The sequence below is a fragment of the Aphanomyces astaci genome (assembly GCF_000520075.1).
Source record: "Aphanomyces astaci strain APO3 unplaced genomic scaffold supercont1.53, whole genome shotgun sequence".
NCBI classification, from domain to species: Eukaryota; Oomycota; class Saprolegniomycetes; order Saprolegniales; family Verrucalvaceae; genus Aphanomyces; species Aphanomyces astaci.
The window spans coordinates 1-19,415 of NW_009798316.1; the positions used below are offsets into that span (position 1 = coordinate 1).

The window sequence follows — 19,415 nt, forward strand, 5'->3', positions numbered from 1 at the left end:
CGCGCGGAGTCGCTTCGCTCCTGTAGTTGCTTAATTTTTAATTCACCCCTTCGGACCCACACCTCCGTTTGTTTTTGTGTTCTCCCGGCACCTCCCCTCACCCCGAAACCCCGAAACAAAAGGCCGAGAAGGTGTTTCTTGATTGTTGTTTAAATCCTACTTCAGAAGTACAAACAAACTCAAAATCATGTGGAACTTTTCTGAGCTTGTCCAATGCTCTTGTGAAACAATAATTCATTGACGTGAGTGTATAAAGTAGTTGGAGGAAGGTGGTAGTGGTATAGTAAAACAGTGATGGATATGATTTATTTTGAGTGAAGTATGAAGTGTTAGGCTTCACAAGGGAGGAGTGCTGGGCCCTCGGAAACCTGTCCCGAGGTCAGTGGCAAGCCGCCTGAACCCCAGGAATCTATAAAAATGAATGTGAAAAAAAAACCATATTAAATATGGTAATCAGTTTTCACACTGATTAGAACAGATACTACACTTGATCTTAGCCAAAAGGCCGAGAAGGTATGATTTTCTTCTGAAATCGTCGTTTTACTAGCTAGTAGCCTGACTGCAATTGTGAGCATGAACATACCTTCGTAAGTGCGATTTGAGGTGTATACAATAAGTGTGATATACATTAAGTCCGGTGTGGTAACAATGAATACATTGTGTAAATCATTGTATGTTTGTATAGAGTTCAACAGGTTCTGTTGAAAGTAATGGACACCCTCTCTTTGCCAAAAGGGCAACACTGTCACTGGGCTTGGCCTCGCATGGAATAGAATCTTGCGGCACATCTACGTGTGCATGTTCCTTTAGGTGCTGGGCAAATGACACGTTGTATTACCTGATGGCAGTCGCTGACACGCTTCGTCGAGGTCCATAGAATATCGCTGTTCGTTCACCACCCAGTGCATTGCCTCCGGTCAATCCTGACGCAATTACACAGGATAAGCCATACTCCGACGGTAAATGTAACTCGGACGTCGCCGTGGGGTAGTCGTACGCAATTTCACCGCAGCAAACTTACCCACGTTGCACAGCTTGCCCCACGCTACTTACATGAAACGTTAATACCAGGCACATCATTCCCAGTGAGCTGTAAGGGACGTGCCGTGTATTATTGGTTGCGCCAACGATGCAGTAGCTAGCATTGGCCGGCAATGGAGCAGTCGAGCCAATGGGGCAGAACGCACTCGCGACACCTCACATAATTTGGGACAGTACTACCCTGCAACGCCAACTCCATTTTTGAGGGAAGTTTGGATGATGGGGAATGTCAGATGACCTGCACAACACTGGTGTCACCCAAGCTGGGCAGTGCTGCCGAAGGTGCAAGTCGGACGCGGGTTGCGCACCCCATTGGCGCAGTAGTACGAGGTTTCTGAAACCAGCGCATGCTTTCCCGGGTAACCGCAAGTTGCACCGCCAGAGTCCCCGAAAGACGCCCCTTTAGTGGGGTTGTGATCCACAATTCCATGTTGTGACCAAACAAGTTTACACGCACAACCTCCGTGCGTTTGGCGATACTTCGAGGCATAACATAGCTGAGTGCATGCTTGAGGTACATATTTGTGGAAGGGGGTTAGTGTGGGTCGTTTAGCTGGCGAAAGTGGGGATGACGTGGCTAGAGCTGTGGTAGGTGGAGATAGCTGGGCAGGGGAACAGTTGGGGCACGGGGTGATAGCGCCGACTTATGGGGTTTTATTGGGGCGGTCCTTCGCCGTGGCAGGACCTGGCCAAGTCAATGTACATGTTAAAGTTCGAGGCAGCTTGTCCGATCAAGCCGAGTTATTGCCATTTTCAACAGTTGCACGTGCCTTGCACTCACCCTGATAGGCTGCAATGTCCATCGTAATCCATCATGTAAGCTTAACGTTAAGTAAACTTAGTTAAATATGATGGCAGTGTCCCAAGACTCGAATCCCATCCATATTATGATATCCTTTGACACTGGGCACATACTTCCCAGAGTCACCCCTCTAGTGGGGACACATTTCCCACAAAAGATTATTCTTAGCGGAATTGTGATGTACTGTGTCGGCCGGCGTAAGGTCGATGTACACCTTCGTAACTATGCGGCGAAGATCAACACCACCGACCTCCGAATCCAGCACCTAAAGTACTGGAATGCATATCCATCAAGTAACCGACGGCAGCGAACGAAATCGGGGTGTCGTGGTCAAGGCTCATGTATCATCCATATTGGACCATCAAACGGGAGTTGAGTGGGTGCAAGGGTTGCCCCGCTAGAGTCGCCACAGTCGCCCCTTCTTGGAGCCGACACACAATTAGCTCAAACCCACCCGACGCCATGAAAGCCATCTTCGCCCTCCTCGTCACCGCGGTCGCCACGTCGTCCGCCCTTGCCGCTTGCAGCACAACTCAAATCCGCGCATGGACGCAATCGTTGCGACAGCCGCACCTGCCACCGCGCGTTGCACTGGCTGACGGACCCTGAGACCCGCGACTGCTACGTGTCGCTGGGCTTGGGCCCAGTCTCCGACCTCAACAAGTACATTACGTTGGACGAATTCTGCCACGCCTCAGATGTCCATGCTTTGAGGCTGGAGTTGGCCGCGTTCGGCGCACCTGTGAACGGGACCACCGACTAGAGTCAAGTGTAGTTTCATTTTGCTCTATCGTAACAAGGCGAGTTTACATGTACAATTTCCGTGTCTTGGGCGGCGTCACGTAGATGAGGACGTGCATGGAGCTGCGGAGGTGTCATTATTTGTAGCATACAGAGCCTACAAGCATCAGCAGTTTGGCGATGGTCCCCATGCAAATTATATTTTCGTTCTTGTAACGGGGCCGAGTACATTAGCAATTTAGTATCAGAAAATTCACTCTGATCGGACGTGAAACCATACGTAACGCAAGTCGCAGTTTTCTAGAAGGCTCGTTATGTTGATGTCGATACTGACCGACGTTTACTGTTTATTAAGGCTTGATCATTGATTCCAAATAGCCTCATTAACAGTAAAGTCTACCCTGCGATTGACAAATCCCGTCAAACTTGTAAGTACTTTGAAGTGCTGTAAAACCTGAAAGCTGCAACACCCCATTCATTGGGTTATCGGAAAATGCGTTTCACACGACTAACACTAAGGTCGAAATTGGTGTATTTCGTGTCTTAGCTGTCAAACTAAAGTACGAATATGGCAGGAACGGCGGTAGAATTATCATGGCAACGCCAGGGCAGTGAACGCCATCACGAGAGGAAGAGCGCCAACCTGGGCAGCTGAGCTAGTGGCCGCCGGTTTCGTCGTCGCCTGAAGGGTCCTCGGCAGAGATGTCTTTGACGCTTGAGTGGTCGGTACCGTGATGAACTCCACCCCCAGGGTCGCATTGGTAGCGTTGGTTGTTTTGGTCACGTTGGTTGTTTTGGTCGTGTTGGTGATGTTGGACGTGGTCTTCACTGGCACAGAAGTGGGGCTAGCGACACGTACACCGGTTGTGGTGGGGGTGGTTGAAGCGGATTTCTCAGGCAAGCGGGTTGAAGCCGAGGATGTCGTACTGGAAGGAGCGACATTGGACGGTGCCGAGGACGTGGGGAATGAAGAGAGGGAGGAAGAGGTTGTGGGGGCGATTGGCAATGCGACGGGAGGTCCGTTTGTCGGCTGCGTGAGGGGTGCGGAGGCAGGGCTGGTTGTAGGTCGTACAGCTGGTGGAGAAGAATGGGTGGGGGTTTTGGTTGCGGGGACGGAGGTTGTAGGGGTAGGAGCTGAGGTTATAGGGGTAGGAGCTGAAGTTATAGGGGTAGGGGCTATGGTTGTGGGGGTGGGGGGTTTGGTTGTAGGGGTGGGGGGTTTGGTTGTGGGGGTGGGGGCTTTGGTTGTGGGGGTGGGGGCTTTGGTTGTGGGGGTGGGGACTTTGGTTGTAGGGGTAGGAACTGAGATTGTTGGGGTAGGAGCTGAGGTTGTAGGGGTAGGGGCTTTGGTTGTTGGGGTTGGAGCTGAGGTTGTAGGGGTAGGAGCTTTGGTTGTAGGGGTAGGGGCTTTGGTTGTAGGGGTAGGAGCTGAGGTTGTAGGGGTCGGGGTGGAGGTTGTGGGGGTAGGCGGCGAAGGGGCTGATGTGGTAGGCGTTGACGTGGAGGTGGTAGGGACGGGCTTGGGCGCGGGGGTTTCACCGTGGCAGTAGTCATCCAGAATGCGGTACACGTCGAGATCGCTGGCGTCGCCCATGCCAGATTGCACATAACAATCGCGGACAATGTCCTCCACGAGGTAGTGCAAAGCGCGGTGGCAGGGTCCGTTTTTGCACTTTTCGTCGTCGCTTCCGAGTTTGTCGCACGAGGCCCTCCAGTCGATGATCTTGGTGGGGCTGCACGTCCACGCGGTGCCGACGGACGCAACGCCGGCGAGGACCAACAGCAACAACGAACGACTCATAACTTACTAAGTATTAAATTCACAACTGGGGTGGATTACAAGATGTGCGGCAGGAGTACAGTACAGTACTACAGTAGTGGTTAGGGGCCAATAATCTTGCGACAGACGTGCCTTGTCCGACGACGGCTTACAGTATGTATCCGAGGCACGGCCAGTGAATGAAAAGTTGATGGTTGGATCAGGTGGGATATTTTACGGTGATGGCAATTTTCAATCAAATCGGGCGTCATAACCATAATAACATACTAGAATTCAACAGTCGCAAAAACCAGTAAAAACCAGTACTTATTATAACTGTGTTATATCGATATCTAGGCCCAACACCCGAGTTCGAACGAGCAAACGCGTCAATGACACTCAGCCAGTTGTCCGACGACTGCACGGCTAACGTTACGACTCGGCGGTCGGTGCCTTAACGAAGTGCCATCCATTACCTATACAAGTCCAGCAACCATAGATAATTGCAATTGGCACGATACGAAGGCAGAAGTTTTATAGAAGCACAGAATATTATAGCCAATAAGATTTGAATTTGTGAAAGTCATTACGTAATTGGCTAAAAATTGAGTTTTCCATCGAAGTTCGAAGTTATTTAACCAATCATTTCCGATGAATTGGCAAATTCGAAGTAGCAAGTGTCCCTTACAATCCGTCGCCCCCTAGTAGTACTTAGACTGTATTACCGACAGCTATGCGTACTACTGTATTGTAGGGGTCTGTCTGGATCGGTAAAAATCGCAGTATAAATATAAATTTAATACTATTAATAGTAGTAAACTGTACTACTTCGAAGTATTAGTACTAGAAAGTAAAGCTGCTGGCTTATATACGAAGACGAACTCGTGATTTAGGCGACCAATAAGCTTAGAGTAACGTAGATTTCCAATTTAAGAGACATATTTTGGAGTCGCTGCCGGGAAATGGAAGCACCTCGGCACTGAGGAATGGGTTTCGAATCTGAAAACTGATAATTGAACAGGAATCACAGGTCTTTCCGACAAGCACTGAAACATCTATTTTCACAGCATCTATCACGTCCTAATGTCCCATTTTCTAAGCAGAAACACCTCAAAAGTAGGCGACAATTTATACATATTTTAAGCTTGATCGTAGTATTGATCTATGCATGTATTTTTTGCGGTTAGGGTATGATATGCTGTCAGGTACATATGCAATCTCAACAGGTTATGTATTTATAGAGCCAAATTTGTTAATTGATTTATATAAAACTCATGGATCAAGAAGAACATTTATTTAAAGAGGTATTTCTATACAAGTTTGATTGGCTGAATCCGATGTCCCTTAAATTGTCCCATGTCTCTTAAGATGGAAATCTACGTTAACGGGTCAATAAAGTGTAAATTCCGTAAGATTTCCAGACCCCTTCGAATTGAATCTCGCCACCGAATCGAGTCATGAATTGACGCTATTGGCTAATCCAATTTTGAGTGGATTTGATTGGCTCTTACATTCAACCAATCAGAAATCCAGCATGATTCAATATTGATCCAGCAAACCACGCGAATTTCGGAAGTTTATAGCGAATTCACAATAGTATACTCGTATTGATTAATTTGCTCAAGGAAACGGACCTTTTTGTCCAAATATAATTTTTAATTTAACCCTAATCAGTTCAAATTCAAAATGCATTCGGATGTAACCATACTGTAGACTGACAAACAACGAAACTTGTTTGACGAAGCCATATTACGTAGTTGCTCCACCCAAGTGCCGCCTCTCGCATTGCATCCAATCTCTCGAAATTGTACAGTGTAGTGGCAAATTTTGGGCCAATCAGCGACTTTCATCTCGCGTCGCACATACAGTTCAACGTTCGTGGAACCCCCCCAAACGGCACTGGTGTCCAGGAGGACGCCCATTGGTACGGTGCTCACTTCAATTGATCGACTAGATCGGTCGCATCGATGCTCACGCTAAATCTATCGCGTGTCCCTCCCACCACTAAGCACCAAACCTCCATCTTTCCAACTGTAGAGTCTTCGAGACAGTACAGTCAAAACCTCATAGACTTACGTGGGGTTTCGGGGGTTTGGGAGAATAACGTGAGGTTTCTCAGATTGCAATACAGGTTTCAGGGTTTCTATTCTGTTTGCTGGAAATCTAAATGGGTTTCGGGGTTTCGGGGTTTCTGATAATCTAAATGGGGTGTCGGGGTATGGGCAAAGGGGTTGGAATGATCACCTCATGTTGACGTAAACTCCAACCTGCCTCACTTCCTTAGATAGTTAGTCTAACGTTAATTTGATGATGAAACTACTTCCAACCTGTCTCACTCTACAATTCGCTACCTACATGGAGCTATGACAAAGACAGCTAACCTAACATCCCCATGCTGTCTGTCCACACACGAAAACCTGCGTGTATGTATTGCCCTTGATGTCTTTCCTGATTCTCCCCTTTCTACTATAAATAGTCTGACCAAGTCGTCAGCGAACTCCGCACAGCGACGACGTGAGGTGAAAGCGGGGGGGGCGGGTTGACGCCGAGGGGGGGCCAAATACGCTCCAAAACCGGAGCGTTTCGTCCGCCGCCGCCGACACGACCGACGCGCCATCGGGCGACAGCGCCATGTGCAGCACGCGGGCAGTATGGCCTGTGAATTCTTTGATCCGGTTCATGCGGGGATAAGCCCACAGACACAGCTCGTTCTGAGAGTACCCGTGGGACGACAACAGCTCTTTCTGGATGGGGGACCACACTAGTCCACACACCTATCGCTGGTTTAAGTGGTGGTTCGGGGTTCCGGGGTTTCGGGGTTGGTTGATAGGGTCAATAGAGGATACCTGCGACCCAGTGTGAATGCTGTGCTCCATGGCGCCCGTGGTGGCTTGCCATATCTTGATGCATCTGTCGGCGGTGCCTCCACCTGACGCCAGCAGATGTCTCTCCCAAGGACACCATGCCAGGGCTTTGACGGCTGCCGTGTGTTGCGACAGAGTCAGCCTTGGCGTTGTACTCATGCCATCCCACAGGCTCAATCTATACGTATACCCCAGACTTGGATATATATTTGCTGATATTTCATGCATGACTACCGGTTGTCGTTGCCGCCTGACGCCAAAGTTTTTCCGTCAGGTGACCACGATAACCCGCAAATTTCCTGGGTGTGGCCGTATAACATGGCCACCACGGCGTTCGGTGCCTTGATGTCGTGCTGGATAATCTATGTACGGTACACTTGACATAATTGTACGTACAGGAGCAGCCAACCTACTGTACCTTGGCATCTCTCGATCCTGACGACAGCACTTGCATGGATGGATTCCACGCGAGCGATCCGATGCGTTCGTGGTGGGAGTGAACAAGTGTCCGCGTACACTTTGCAGCGCCGGTGTCCCACAGCTGGATGTGGGCGTTGGACGTGCCCACCGCCAGCAGCCGATCGCTCAGCCACGCCACCGACGTGACGTACTCTCGGCCGCCTTGGATGGCGCGAACGGCCGTGACGCCGCCAGAGTCGACGTTGTACACGTACACAACTGTGTCGAGAGCTATGGCGAGGAGGTTACTATTGCTCCAGGCGAGCAGATTCAAGTAGTAATCGTCGCGAAGGTTGGGTGCGTCCAAGATGCGCGTGGGGATCAGTGGGATGTGTCGTCTCAACGAGGTGGCTGCCCCACCCACACGAGGAATACATGCAGATAACGCAATGGATGGAGGCAACAGTGGCCTACTTTGAAAGCGCAGCATGCGGCGGTCGTCGCTGGCGACGAGGGTGGCGAAGAGCAGGTCGCGGTGCGTCGGTCCGTGGCCTTTGGACGGTGGGTGGGGTGCCGTGGCGTCCGGCGCGAGCATGTACTGGCACAGATCCGCGTTCATGGCACCGCGCGACGGAATGAACCGATCCCTAGAGCCATGTGCATTCCGCCCAGTCGACGGCTTGACAACCGGCATGGCAACCCGCTGCAACGAAAAAAAATGCAAGCCCAGTGAAACCCCCGTTGTCCAAATCCCACAGGTGAAACCGTCACCTGTGTAATCGGATATTATAAATGTTTACAGGTTAGAAGGGGTTGCGGGGTTCATGAAATTTTACAGGGACTGTGTATCGGATACCATTGCGGGGTTTCGGGGTTCTGTTGTTATAACTTTTCACAGGGAAGGGGTTTCGGGGTTCATAACGTTTCACAGGAAAGGACTGTGTCATCGGATACCATTGCGGGGTTTCGGGGTTGTTATAACTTTTCACAGGGAAGGGGTTTCATAACATTTCACAGGAAAGCCGACGTTCTGGGTTGTTAAAACAAGAGCAGCACTTGGTCGTCGTCGTTGGGCTGCTGCTTCTTGGGCTTCTTCTTCTTCTGTCCATCCTTCTTGGTCTTCTTGGCTTTAGCAGTCGGTTCCTCCACACTCAACACGGCCTTCTCCTTCTTCTTCTTCTTCTCAACAACTTCCACTTCCATCGTCTTGTTCTTCTTCTTCTTCTTCGACTTGTCCTTGGCTTCGTCCGCCCGCACTTGGCGGTGGTGCCAGTGAGAGTCCGGAATGACCTCGTCGTCCCCCAGTGGAGTCGTCAGGTCCACTTGACTCAGGTCGTCGTACTGCGCCGCCTTCTTCTTCGTCGATCTCCTGCGCGAATCGTCGCTCGATCCATTGTCCGGCTAACATTCAATATATCATTTATACCCCAAATCAAACAATTTTCCATATTTTATACATACCTCGTCGTCCAAAATCACAATCTTTTTCGACTTTTTCGCCTTTTTCTTCTTCTTTTGCTTTTCCAGCGCTTGCAACAAATTGCCCACCATCTACATACATATATATATATGATACATATAGTAGCCATAATATATATATATCCACCATTCTTACGTTGTTTTGGGGGGTGTTATCACTCGATTTGATGTAAAACGCATTCGACTTGTCCACTTTCGACGTCAATTCGAGCTTCGCGTCGTCCTCGCTTTCGCTGCTGGATCGGTCGTCTACAATATATATATATAATATATATATATAGATAATAATATTGAAAACTCGTTTAACGTACCATTCAAGTTCACGTACGAGCCATCGGGGCCGCCCAATGACGTCGACGCGTGGGGCTGGTTCACAAACGACACTTCGGCATCCTACTTTCATCTTCATTTAAACGACAAATATAAATGAAATCAATATAAATGACCTCGTCCAGCACATCCAAATCACCGCCGGCGGCCAAAAACGCCGCCACATCCCGGTCAAACGGCTCGTCCAAATCCAAACCTGTCAAAAATAATAAAAAAACGATTCCAATGGTTTAAAATGCATTTCAAACCAGGCGGCAACGGCACTTTGCCTTGCGCTTTGGCTCCAACGGGGGCCAACGGTTCGGCAAAGAAGCTCGTGAGCACTTCCACGCGGGTGTCGGCACTGCGTTCGAAACAGCGTCAGACGTTTAAAACATTTGAAATAGTGTTTAAAACGTTTCAAATAGTGTTTCAAACCTCAACGGCTGGGAATCAAACACGCGGTTCGCGCGGTCGTCCGCACTCAACGCGTTCAAGCCCAGGCCCAGCCCCAGCACGATTTCCTGCACGCCGCACGCTCGTTCTTGCACTTCAATGTGTTCGCTCTAGGTATAAAAAACGCGTTTCAAACCCGTTTCAAACACGTTTCAAACACCTGCACGAACGCCGGCAGTCGCTCCACAATCATCTGCGCTAGGCTGTCGACCGTGGCTTCGTCCGCCTTGTCCACCATCACCATGAGCAGCTTCAGCAGCGCCTGCATGTACACGGCCTGCACCGGCGCTACTCCCAAACACAAAAAGAAGTAAAAAAGATGTTTTTTTCGACCCAACAAATGTTGTTTTCGACCCAACAAATGTTTTTTCCGACCAAACAAATGTTTTTTCCGACCAAACAAATGTTTTTTTCGCCGAAAACATGTTTTTTCGACCCAATAAATGTTTTTTTCGACAAAAAACACACAACATACGTACCAGGCAGCGACGTGGTGCGGGGCAGCAGCATGTGGTCGGCGGCGTTCATGACATCGTCGAGACGTCCGTCGTCGTCGTCGTCGTCGTCGTCTTCGTCTTCCACGTACTCCAAGATAAACTCGCCAATGATCCATCCCGCCGCGTACAACACTACAACGCCGCATTTTAAATCCATTTGAAACTCATTTTAAATCCATAGCAACTCGATGTCTTACCTTGGCACGTGGTTTTGGCCCCGGGTCCCGTGACTGCGTCTTCATCGAGAAGGAATTCGATCATTTTCTGGACCAGCATGGCGCGGATGCCTTTGACGCGCACGGCCAGATCCACGAGCTGGCGCGTGATTTCCGCGGCATTTTTGGCATTTTCGCCTGGCACGGTGGCCAATTGCACCAAAATGCCCAAATACCAGTCAAAATCCGACACATTTTGGTACTTTTGCACCGAACACACGAGCAGGATCTTGGCCATGAGGTCCTGCCGGTACACGCCGTCCGCCACGACCGTGTGCCGCATCAGCTCCTCGATGATGCCGGATGCGTTATCCGGATTGACCATCCCCACCAGCAATTCGAGGGCCCGCAACCGGATGGTCGTGTCCTCCACGGACAAACACTCGAGAATGGCATGCTGGTGGTCGCTGATCACATGCGGATGGCTGTGCATGAGGTTACTCAGACCCACGAGACCCAAGTACCTACATAGTCGTCCTACTTAGACGATATTCGATCTGGTATTTCTATTCTAGAAATATACACCAGAATAACGATTCACCCAATCAGAAAACAACCATCTTCAACATCGAATTAGTGTGTGACTTCAATTAGTGTGTGTGCAAGATGCAGTCCAACGAATATCGATAGATTTGGCACAAAAGTCAGCCAAATGTTGGGGGAGTGCTCAATCGAATGAGCAGAATCACCAAAACAATCGATCAAAACCCAGATCACGAATCAAGTAGCCAATCAAATTCACGACCAATTCGAACTAGTGTGATATTGGACATGCAAAAGTCAGGACAAAAAGAATTGATAGATTATTTGGCAAAGTTTCAGCACATTTGGGTGTTTATACAAATATAAGATACCGGAGGTTTTGGTCAGGGTCTTCAATGTGCCGACGCAAGTGGTCGTTGCAGAGCTTGACGATGGCGGGGACGTTCCGCGGCTGGGTGCCGTCGCTCTTTTGGGTGTAAAGCAACGCCGTGGTGACGGTGCTGATGCATTCGTACAGAAGCGACTTGGCCCCGGTGTTCTGGATGATCGTTGCTAGGGGATCGAGCAACTTTCTCGCCAACCGCGGCTCTTCGGGGACGAGGGAGCTCATGAGTTTCACCACCTACGACACCTTCCATGAGAGAAGGAAGTATAGACGACGATGGATACCTTGATGAGCATCCAGTTGTTGGAGCTCGTGGTGAGCAGTCGAAAGAACTGCGGCGCGAGGCCGATGTAGTTCTTGGGCTTCTTGTTCGCGAGCTCGCAGATCACGTTCACGGAGCACGACACGACCGACACGTCCGGCTCCTCCATGCGCTCCTTGAGACGGTCAAAGCTCAAGCGAAGTCCCTGGGGGTACCGCACGAACAGCTTGTACAGGATCAGCGTCGCCTTCTTGCGCACGTACGGCTTGTGGCTATTCATGAGGCTCAGGATGTCGCCGAGAAGGTCCCGTGCCAAGTCCAGCGTGCAGATGTTGGCCATCGCGTTCAACGCGAGCCCGACCTCGTACTCGTTGACGCTCCCAAACTCCTTCTTGAACAAGTTGGTGCAGAGAAGCACGACGTCCGTGTTTTGGGTGAAGGACTGGCTCGCCGCCAGATACCCGATGCGCTTGTGCGCAAAGCGCTCGTACGACATGACTTCCACCGTGTGGAATGCGGCCCAGCTCATGTCGTACCCCTGCATGTTGAGATACGTGAGCTTGCGAATGGCCTGCGACTTGATGAAGGGGTCGGTGGACTTGAGCTCGGTCTTGATCTCTTGCATGCTCTGGGAGATGTACACGGACACATCGCCCTTGCAGGAGCGGATGCCCTTGACCAGGTCTGCCAGCGTCTTCTCGAACATGGCGCTAGCTGCTTCGTGGCCTCACTTCGGCAGAAGATTTACACAACAGCCAATATGAAGGACCGGATAAGGCGTCCATCCGGATAAACCGACCTATCCCTACCTCAAATCATATTGCTGGCTGTTTCTCATCATCGAAAGCAAAATGTTCTGCTGCCGCGGCACACGCATGATGCGTCCGAGCGCAGCTGGCTATGGATATGGAGGTCCAACGCTAATGTTTGGACGGATGGTGAGTGCAATTGCGGGCTTCAGCCCAATAGCGGAGATTCAGGGCTCTCAAGTTCATGTTCCTCCGTTGGGTTGGTGCTACACGTTATTCCACGATGGAGGTCACCGTGTGGGGGGTTCCATGGTGTTGGCACCCGTATGTACAATCTCTGCACTGACAGACAGACGTGATTCATCGGACATTGGAATGCCGGACAGTCGATCAGTTCACCCTTACTGTAGTGAGCCAGACCTCCGGCAAAGCAATCCATTCCATTAAGTGGAGAAACTGGAGGAGTCCCATCCTGCCATCGCTTTGGATCCACGAATACATAGCCCCTGCTGAAGACGACAAGATGTCGCTGGTCCAGTGCACCGATCTTCATGTCTAGACAAGCTCATATCTGTGCGTCACATCGTATTACTCGTTACTCGACACAGGCGGTCATTCGTTACTGCAGCAACGGAAAGAAGCACATTTAATAGTCGGACGAGCCACCGAACATGTCCATGCCACCTCCGAGGTCGGCTTCTTCTTCTTCTTCCTTCTCTTCCTTGACAGGGGCCGCGGCACCGCCCGACGAGGCGGCGGCAGCACCAGCCGAGGCACCGCCTCCGACGGAGACCGTGGCGAGCTTGGCTTGGCCGGCGGCAATGACTTCGTAGATGTCCTTGCCTTCGACTTCCTTCAAGAGAGCTTCCAACTGTTCCGAGTCGACTTCGCCGCCCACGGACGTGATCACCTTCTCGACATCGGCGGCGGAAGGGGTGGTGTTACCGCCCAAGACGAGCAAAAGGAAAGCAGCAACGTGACGCATCTACGTCCGACATCATCCCATGAGACTCGTCATGTACCATTCTGCACCAACCCACCTTGTTTAAGGAAAACTGGACCGGAAGACGTCTTTTTCACTACTGAACATGCAAACCAACCAAGTGATCACTGGGGGACGACCAATGGAACTCGTTTACAGAAACGACCCAATCAAATCGTCAGAATTCAAAGCCACTCTCGGATTCGCTGAATAAAACATATTTTTAGCCAATCCAATGCCGTTTGGACGTGGACCTTCACTTAACGTTGTTGGCGAACGGTGCAATTGGCATTCTTCGTGCTGTAGTTATATACCAGTACGTACAGTATGTATACCCGTGGTACATCATGTTACGACGTACTAGTAGTATGTACGTAGTATTGTAAATTCGCTATAAACTTCCAAAATTCGCCTGGTTTGTCATATTGATTCGATAAACCAGGCGAATTTTGGATTGTCGAATCAATATTGAATCACGCTGGAAGTCTGATTAGTTGAATATACTTGTCCTTTCGAGCCAATCAAATCCACTGAAAAATGGATTAGCCAATAGCGTCATTCGTGATTCGATTCGGTGGCGAGATTCGATTGGACAGGGTCTGTAAATTCATACCGAATCCACAATATAACGTTAACATGATGTATTATATCAATAATAGTATTAATCTGTAGTCGAACGACTTTCGGTTACACCGAAACCGTTTACTTGGGAGTACTACGTACTACGTAGTAGTACCAGGAAAACGGTTTCACTCCAGAACCAACCATTGATGGTCGGAATGGCCATTGACCGTCCGACTTATTCCTCCAATCAGTCGCTGCCGCTGAGCTGATTTCGGGGTTTCTGGGTATCCGACGATTGCGAAATCTCCTTAATATGTACTCGGCCAACGCAGCTGTCAAGAGCTCGAGAGCTGCAACCTCTTCGAATGGTCACATTTCTCAAATGTCCACACACATAGCCCATTGAAATCGTCACATCTCTGAAATGTCCATCAAGGGAATGCAATTCAGCATTCAGCGCCGCATTCGTCGTACCTTTCAAGAGTCTCCTACTACCACGAGGTACTAGTACATACACTAGATCTACTTTACCCTCCATTAAAGTGCAATGGCAGGTGCAGCTTCATCTGAAACGACGACGTAGACGACCCCTGGCGGTTGACCATCGTGAGAACTTGGTCGAGTTTCTCCACAGCCCGTTTGCGGTCGAGGAACTCGTGCCATGCGAGGACGCCCCTGGGGTGCTGCAGGAAGCGCGGGAACTGGACGTCGTACATGCGCTGGAGGAGCGCGGCCGTGACGTGGCAGAACAGGGACGGAGACAGGAATACTGTCGTGTGGTGCGTCCACGTCAGTCGGTGGGGCGCAAAGTGGGGTCGCCAATTCGCCCCGATGTCCGTGGCGTACATGCAGTGGGGTTCGAAACACGTTTCGAACACGTGGATGGCCGCGCGGGAGGTCGGCGCGGCTTCGAATTGCGTGAGCATTTGCCATGCTAGGAGTAGTTCTAGCCGAAGTTCGAGCCGGCAGAACTCGAGGAAGGCGCGGAAACCATCCGGATGAAGCAGGAACGCTTTAAAGTGGGAGGTCGAGTGCGCTCGGTGTTGGGAAAATGGGTCGGAGAGCACCATCACGCGCTGGTGAAACGTCGACGGCCGCAGCACCGTCTTGAGGGGGTGCAGCAGGTTAAAGTAGAAAAACGCGTGGAAAGGCAACGACGCTGTCGAGTCGAGCACGTAAAAGTCATCGAGCCAAGTCCACTGCAACTTGTACGTGCCGATGGACAGCAGAAACTGGAGTGCCATGCAAAGAATACCGGCTTTGGAAGTCGCTAAAAACGCACGGCGGAGGCCAAAGTTGTCGACAACTCGGCTGACGTGGATGGCTAACGCGAACGACAGCGCCCCGATGAGCCCTATCTCGGCCAGGAGAATGTCCCACGAAGTCTCGTCAAAGCAAGCCCCTCGGGTGTGGGTAACCAGCACGTCAAAGTGGGCTGCGAACGGGTAGTAGATAGGCCCGAGCACGAACGCATTCGTGAGGACGAACACGGCGCTTTGGACTTTTCGATGGAGGAACCACCGCCTTTGCATGGTGCGGTGCACGGACTCGGCGGTGGCGAGTTTGGGCTGGGCGAGGAGTTCGGTGATCTGGAATGAAATCACCACCGAGCACTGCATGAGCAGGTACGACACCCTGACAACAAGGTGTGAGATCTCCATGGTTTAAGAAAAAGTACGTACAAAGCGCAGATGCTACAGGAGAACCAGAGCGAGTACAGATGGCAGTGCGCGTCCGTAAAGACGAGAACGGGCAGCGACAGCGCACACGCGCCAAGGGAGCCGGCGATGACCGCCATTCGTCTCGGCTGGCGGTACTTGATGCACGGATGGTTGCGGTGGAAACAGTATAAGCCCAGTGCCACAGGCATGTATAAACAAGAAAGCCAGCTGACCAGCAGTGGCACCATCCCCACGGTCGAAGCTGCTGCCATCGGACTGTCTGATGTCAGTAGATATATTTAGTCAACGAGGAACGTTTCGTGGTGACGAACATGCTCGTTATGCGTTACAACCCAAGCCTAAAAGGGCACCATGCTGTCGTACTAGTGTAGGTAGAACCTACCTTCAGTACTTTTTATCATCACTTTAAGTAAATATGGATCCCCTTACATATATTTTCCTTGCACTACGTGACCCTGTAATTCAAACTGTAAACATCAAATACCCCATGCGCCTTCAAAGCTGTCAAGACTACATTTGGACAGTGACTACAGCCCTTTCCAAAAAGTACAGGTACAGTAACGTTAGCTCATACTAATACTACGTAGTATAAACCTATTGTGTTGGTTTTGGAATTTGATAGCTTCTATATGGTCGTATTTTTGCTAACGAAAGGCTTCTCATATCCATAGTTCGACATTTTCCGACATTTCGGCAGTTACGTCTAATCAGGATTGCTAACTGTAAGCCCAGGAATGGGATCCATCACGAGGTGAATGCTGCTAATTATTGTACCGCTAACGTTAACGTTGGTTATATGTTTATGCTTGAGCAAGTGGAATTACACCTTACAATAGAGAGATTTTGCAACCAATCCCTTCACTATCACTTCACTACAATTTGGCAAACTCCGATTTAAGGGATACTGAACAGACGGATTTAACAATTATTTTGCACCAGTCACTTCACTCAGTGTCCGGATAAATTATCACCGACTGCTACAACCGTATTCGTGCAATTCACACTACATCCATGGTACTCTCGCTCGATGACGTATCTGCGTTGCTTGTTCTCGCCAAAACCCGAAAGCAACGACGACTTGTGGCCACATTATTGGCATGCACGTACATCGAACGCCCATTGATCCCAGCTGTCCGTTTCCACCTCACGGCCTGCACTGATGCCAACTCGATCATGGACTTTCGGTTCGACGTCGATGGCGTGCAAAAGCTTGGCTTGCTCCTTGGTCTCCCATCGGTTGTCATTACAAACTCCCGCAATCGTGTGTGCCGTGATGAGGCCATGTGCATCATGCTCTCACGCCTCGCATTTCCAACCCGCTTCTACCAAATGGCCAAGACGTTTGGGCGGTCAGACGCAGTGCTTTGCGACATATTTCTGTTTGTGGTCAACGACATCTACGACCGGTGGCACGACCTGCTCTACTTCAACCTGCGACTCGTACGCAAGCAACTGGATCAATACTGTGCGGCCATTAAAAAAAGGGGGGCTCCGCTCGATTCCGTGTTTGGCTTCATCGATGGGACGAAGGTTGCCGTGAGTCGAATTTCGTCAAGTGGAAGCGGCGACAACTTGCAGCGGCAAGTTTACAGTGGACACAAGCGGCTGCATTGTTTGAACTACCAGGCTGTTACTGCGCCGGACGGCGTTTGCATCCACTTCTTTGGTCCGGTGGAAGGGCGAAAACATGACACGACAATGCTGCGCCACAGTGGTTTGTTGGAATTCTTTTTACAGCATCGTGATTTATTTCTGAACAAATTCATATATGGTGATCCTGCATACGGAATTTCTACATTTTTGTTGTCGGGCTTCAAAGGAAATGGACTTTCTAGTGTGCAAAAAGAATTTAATAAGTGGATAAGTCGTGTCCGCCAGTCTGTTGAGTGGAATTTTAAGATCATGAAGTCTTTGTGGGCATTCATTACTTACAAGGATTTATCTAAGATTCGACTTTCACCTGTGGCAAAGGTTGTTTGTGTTGCAATGTTGCTGACGAATTGTCATTGCTGTCATTTTGGTGGAAATCAAATTTCTAACTACTTTGACATGCAACCACCATCATTAGAAGAGTACTTAGACACGCTAGAAGTTGCGTTAGTGTAAAACAAGAAAAAGATAAATGTCACTATTTTGTTTTGTTTAAAGCAGCTAGAATATTCATCATTGCTTCATGTTGCATGCGTGACTGTTCAATTAAGACATCGCGATCTTTTTGGCGCTCTTCCAGATCTTTTTCGTACTGCAATTTGCGAATTTCGAGCTTAGCCTTGTTGTCGTCCTGTATCATCGACATAATCTTGAACAACTTGCCGCCCCCACCGCCACTGCTTCCTTCGCCGTCTTGAGCTAATCTTCTTTTGCCCAGTGACTGTAGTGCTTCCTCACGAACCGTCTTGCCGAGAGATTCGATGCGGTCGGCCTCTCGCTGCGCCTCTTCAAGACGACCACGCTTTTCAGCCTTGTTGTCGTCGTACGTCGACAACAGCTCGTCCAACAGCTGCATCTTCTCGCTGTACTCTTCGTCAACCCCAGAAGCTCGCATGGATTCGCGGTTGTCACCGCGGTGGCCTTCGAGGAGCAGAGTGAAACGATTGTGTGCCCGTTTCGCGTCAAAGACAGAGCGGTCGAAGTCTTCGTGGGACAACAGTGCAGCAGCAACTTCAGCCCATGCGTCCATCACAGCACCACGCCGGGCACGAAATGGCATGCGAGCGTTGACTTCCCGAAGAAGCATGACATCTTCTTCTTCGGTGAAGCGCCGTTTCGATGCGGTGGTCATGACGATTACTTCGGTGTAGGGACCAGGGATTGCAATCCCTACAATTTGCCTGAACCAGTCGTGATTCATTATTTCTGGTAAGGTTTTTATAATTTCTTAGAGTTACACTTCGGGTTTTGTCAAACACATGATATTTCAGTGAAGGGATAGTGAACGGATGGTTTGCAAAATCTCTCTAATGTAGTCCATGTTACCCTCACCACACCTACGAAAGACTTACAGTAGAAACCCTGTACCCCACAGACGCAATAGATCTTCTTCTAGGTACCGGTATGTGTGTGAATCCTAAACGTTATTACGCCTTCTCTGTACCCTTCCTACTTTGGTCTAGTTAGAATCTGAGTCAGGTGTATCCGAATGGAATCTCGGAATGAATGTTCTTTGTCAGTTAACGCTACTGTATAAAATCGCTTCCCGAATTCATGCGACCGGTATTCTTAACGTTAAACGGGAAATATCAATTTTGACAGTACTCGTCAATATAACGTAGAGTTATCATTTACGAGACATATTTTGGAGTCGCTGTGGGGAAATGGAAGCAGCTCTGCACTTCTGAAAACTCGTACTACAGTATTGTGAGTTCTAGTCGAATTTTCCATGCTCGATTGGTTCAATCAATCTGGAGGGTGATTTCAGAACCAATCCAAACCTCTGTAATATGATAATATATAAATGTAGAGAGGTTTTATGATGTGTTTGAGAGAAGGTGCAATTCAAATTTTGCCGACAGAAGTGGCTCGCCACGAACGACGATACATCCATGGTGGCAACCCCTCAGCGAACACATGATGCGGTGTACACGCTTGAAGGTACTTTGAGCTTCATCGAGATATGCCACTGGGTGGCGGTCGTAGAACTCGAAGAGCCACTGTCGCTGTGGGGTGGTGAACTTCTTGTCGGCTGCGGTGGTCGCTCGTTCGTACCCGCCAGTTTTTCGTAGACCTTGACCCAGTTGCCAATGGTA

General features: G+C 49.8%; 7 protein-coding genes across 7 annotated transcripts; 1 reads left to right on the forward strand and 6 right to left on the reverse strand.

Moving 5' to 3' along the window:
- Nucleotides 1-3,176: 3,176 nt before the first annotated feature.
- On the reverse strand, nucleotides 3,177-4,385 carry H257_14007 (hypothetical protein; the record flags this gene model as incomplete). Its single annotated transcript, XM_009841717.1, has 1 exon — nucleotides 3,177-4,385. One exon carries the CDS (start codon nucleotides 4,383-4,385, stop codon nucleotides 3,177-3,179), a length of 1,209 nt encoding a protein of 402 aa, XP_009840019.1.
- A 2,447-nt stretch (nucleotides 4,386-6,832) lies between these two features.
- Nucleotides 6,833-8,300, reverse strand: H257_14008 (hypothetical protein; the record flags this gene model as incomplete). The annotated part of the gene is made up of 4 exons (XM_009841718.1): nucleotides 6,833-7,117; nucleotides 7,190-7,385; nucleotides 7,442-7,569; nucleotides 7,626-8,300. 4 exons carry the CDS (start codon nucleotides 8,298-8,300, stop codon nucleotides 6,833-6,835), a joined length of 1,284 nt encoding a protein of 427 aa, XP_009840020.1.
- Nucleotides 8,301-8,541: 241 nt separating this feature from the next.
- H257_14009 (hypothetical protein) lies at nucleotides 8,542-12,440 on the reverse strand. Its single transcript, XM_009841719.1, has 12 exons — nucleotides 11,715-12,440; nucleotides 11,417-11,667; nucleotides 10,545-11,026; nucleotides 10,330-10,479; nucleotides 10,011-10,138; nucleotides 9,833-9,960; nucleotides 9,664-9,758; nucleotides 9,532-9,611; nucleotides 9,397-9,478; nucleotides 9,222-9,334; nucleotides 9,068-9,157; nucleotides 8,542-9,007 (listed from the first exon to the last, which is right to left on the reverse strand). The coding sequence occupies exons 1-12, from the start codon at nucleotides 12,396-12,398 to the stop codon at nucleotides 8,645-8,647; spliced, it is 2,646 nt and encodes an 881-aa protein (XP_009840021.1). The 5' UTR covers nucleotides 12,399-12,440; the 3' UTR covers nucleotides 8,542-8,644.
- Nucleotides 12,441-12,911: 471 nt separating this feature from the next.
- H257_14010 (hypothetical protein) lies at nucleotides 12,912-13,536 on the reverse strand. Its single transcript, XM_009841720.1, has 2 exons — nucleotides 13,482-13,536; nucleotides 12,912-13,426 (listed from the first exon to the last, which is right to left on the reverse strand). The coding sequence occupies exon 2, from the start codon at nucleotides 13,424-13,426 to the stop codon at nucleotides 13,088-13,090; it is 339 nt and encodes a 112-aa protein (XP_009840022.1). The 5' UTR covers nucleotides 13,482-13,536; the 3' UTR covers nucleotides 12,912-13,087.
- Nucleotides 13,537-14,421: 885 nt separating this feature from the next.
- On the reverse strand, nucleotides 14,422-15,957 carry H257_14011 (hypothetical protein). Its single transcript, XM_009841721.1, has 2 exons — nucleotides 15,670-15,957; nucleotides 14,422-15,622 (listed from the first exon to the last, which is right to left on the reverse strand). Exons 1-2 carry the CDS (start codon nucleotides 15,918-15,920, stop codon nucleotides 14,515-14,517), a joined length of 1,359 nt encoding a protein of 452 aa, XP_009840023.1. The 5' UTR covers nucleotides 15,921-15,957; the 3' UTR covers nucleotides 14,422-14,514.
- A 723-nt stretch (nucleotides 15,958-16,680) lies between these two features.
- H257_14012 (hypothetical protein) lies at nucleotides 16,681-17,775 on the forward strand (the record flags this gene model as incomplete). The annotated part of the gene is made up of 2 exons (XM_009841722.1): nucleotides 16,681-17,383; nucleotides 17,738-17,775. The coding sequence occupies 2 exons, from the start codon at nucleotides 16,681-16,683 to the stop codon at nucleotides 17,773-17,775; spliced, it is 741 nt and encodes a 246-aa protein (XP_009840024.1).
- Nucleotides 17,776-17,797: 22 nt separating this feature from the next.
- Nucleotides 17,798-18,451, reverse strand: H257_14013 (hypothetical protein; the record flags this gene model as incomplete). Its single annotated transcript, XM_009841723.1, has 1 exon — nucleotides 17,798-18,451. The coding sequence occupies one exon, from the start codon at nucleotides 18,449-18,451 to the stop codon at nucleotides 17,798-17,800; it is 654 nt and encodes a 217-aa protein (XP_009840025.1).
- Between the last annotated feature and the right edge of the window lie 964 nt (nucleotides 18,452-19,415).

What these genes read in the sequence shown, in the direction of transcription:
- H257_14009 (XM_009841719.1), bottom strand. Translation starts at nt 12,398, where the DNA reads ATGTTCGAGAAGACGCTGGCAGACCTGGTCAAGGGCATCCGCTCCTGC. An exon ending in GACCCTGACCAAAACCTCCG is followed by an intron (nt 11,027 to 11,416) that starts GTATCTTATATT and finishes ACGACTATGTAG; the next exon opens with GTACTTGGGTCTCGTGGGTC. An exon ending in CAAAGTGCCGTTGCCGCCTG is followed by an intron (nt 9,612 to 9,663) that starts GTTTGAAATGCA and finishes TATTTTTGACAG; the next exon opens with GTTTGGATTTGGACGAGCCG.
- H257_14010 (XM_009841720.1), bottom strand. Translation starts at nt 13,426, where the DNA reads ATGCGTCACGTTGCTGCTTTCCTTTTGCTCGTCTTGGGCGGTAACACC.
- H257_14011 (XM_009841721.1), bottom strand. Translation starts at nt 15,920, where the DNA reads ATGGCAGCAGCTTCGACCGTGGGGATGGTGCCACTGCTGGTCAGCTGG. An exon ending in TCCTGTAGCATCTGCGCTTT is followed by an intron (nt 15,623 to 15,669) that starts GTACGTACTTTT and finishes CCTTGTTGTCAG; the next exon opens with GGTGTCGTACCTGCTCATGC.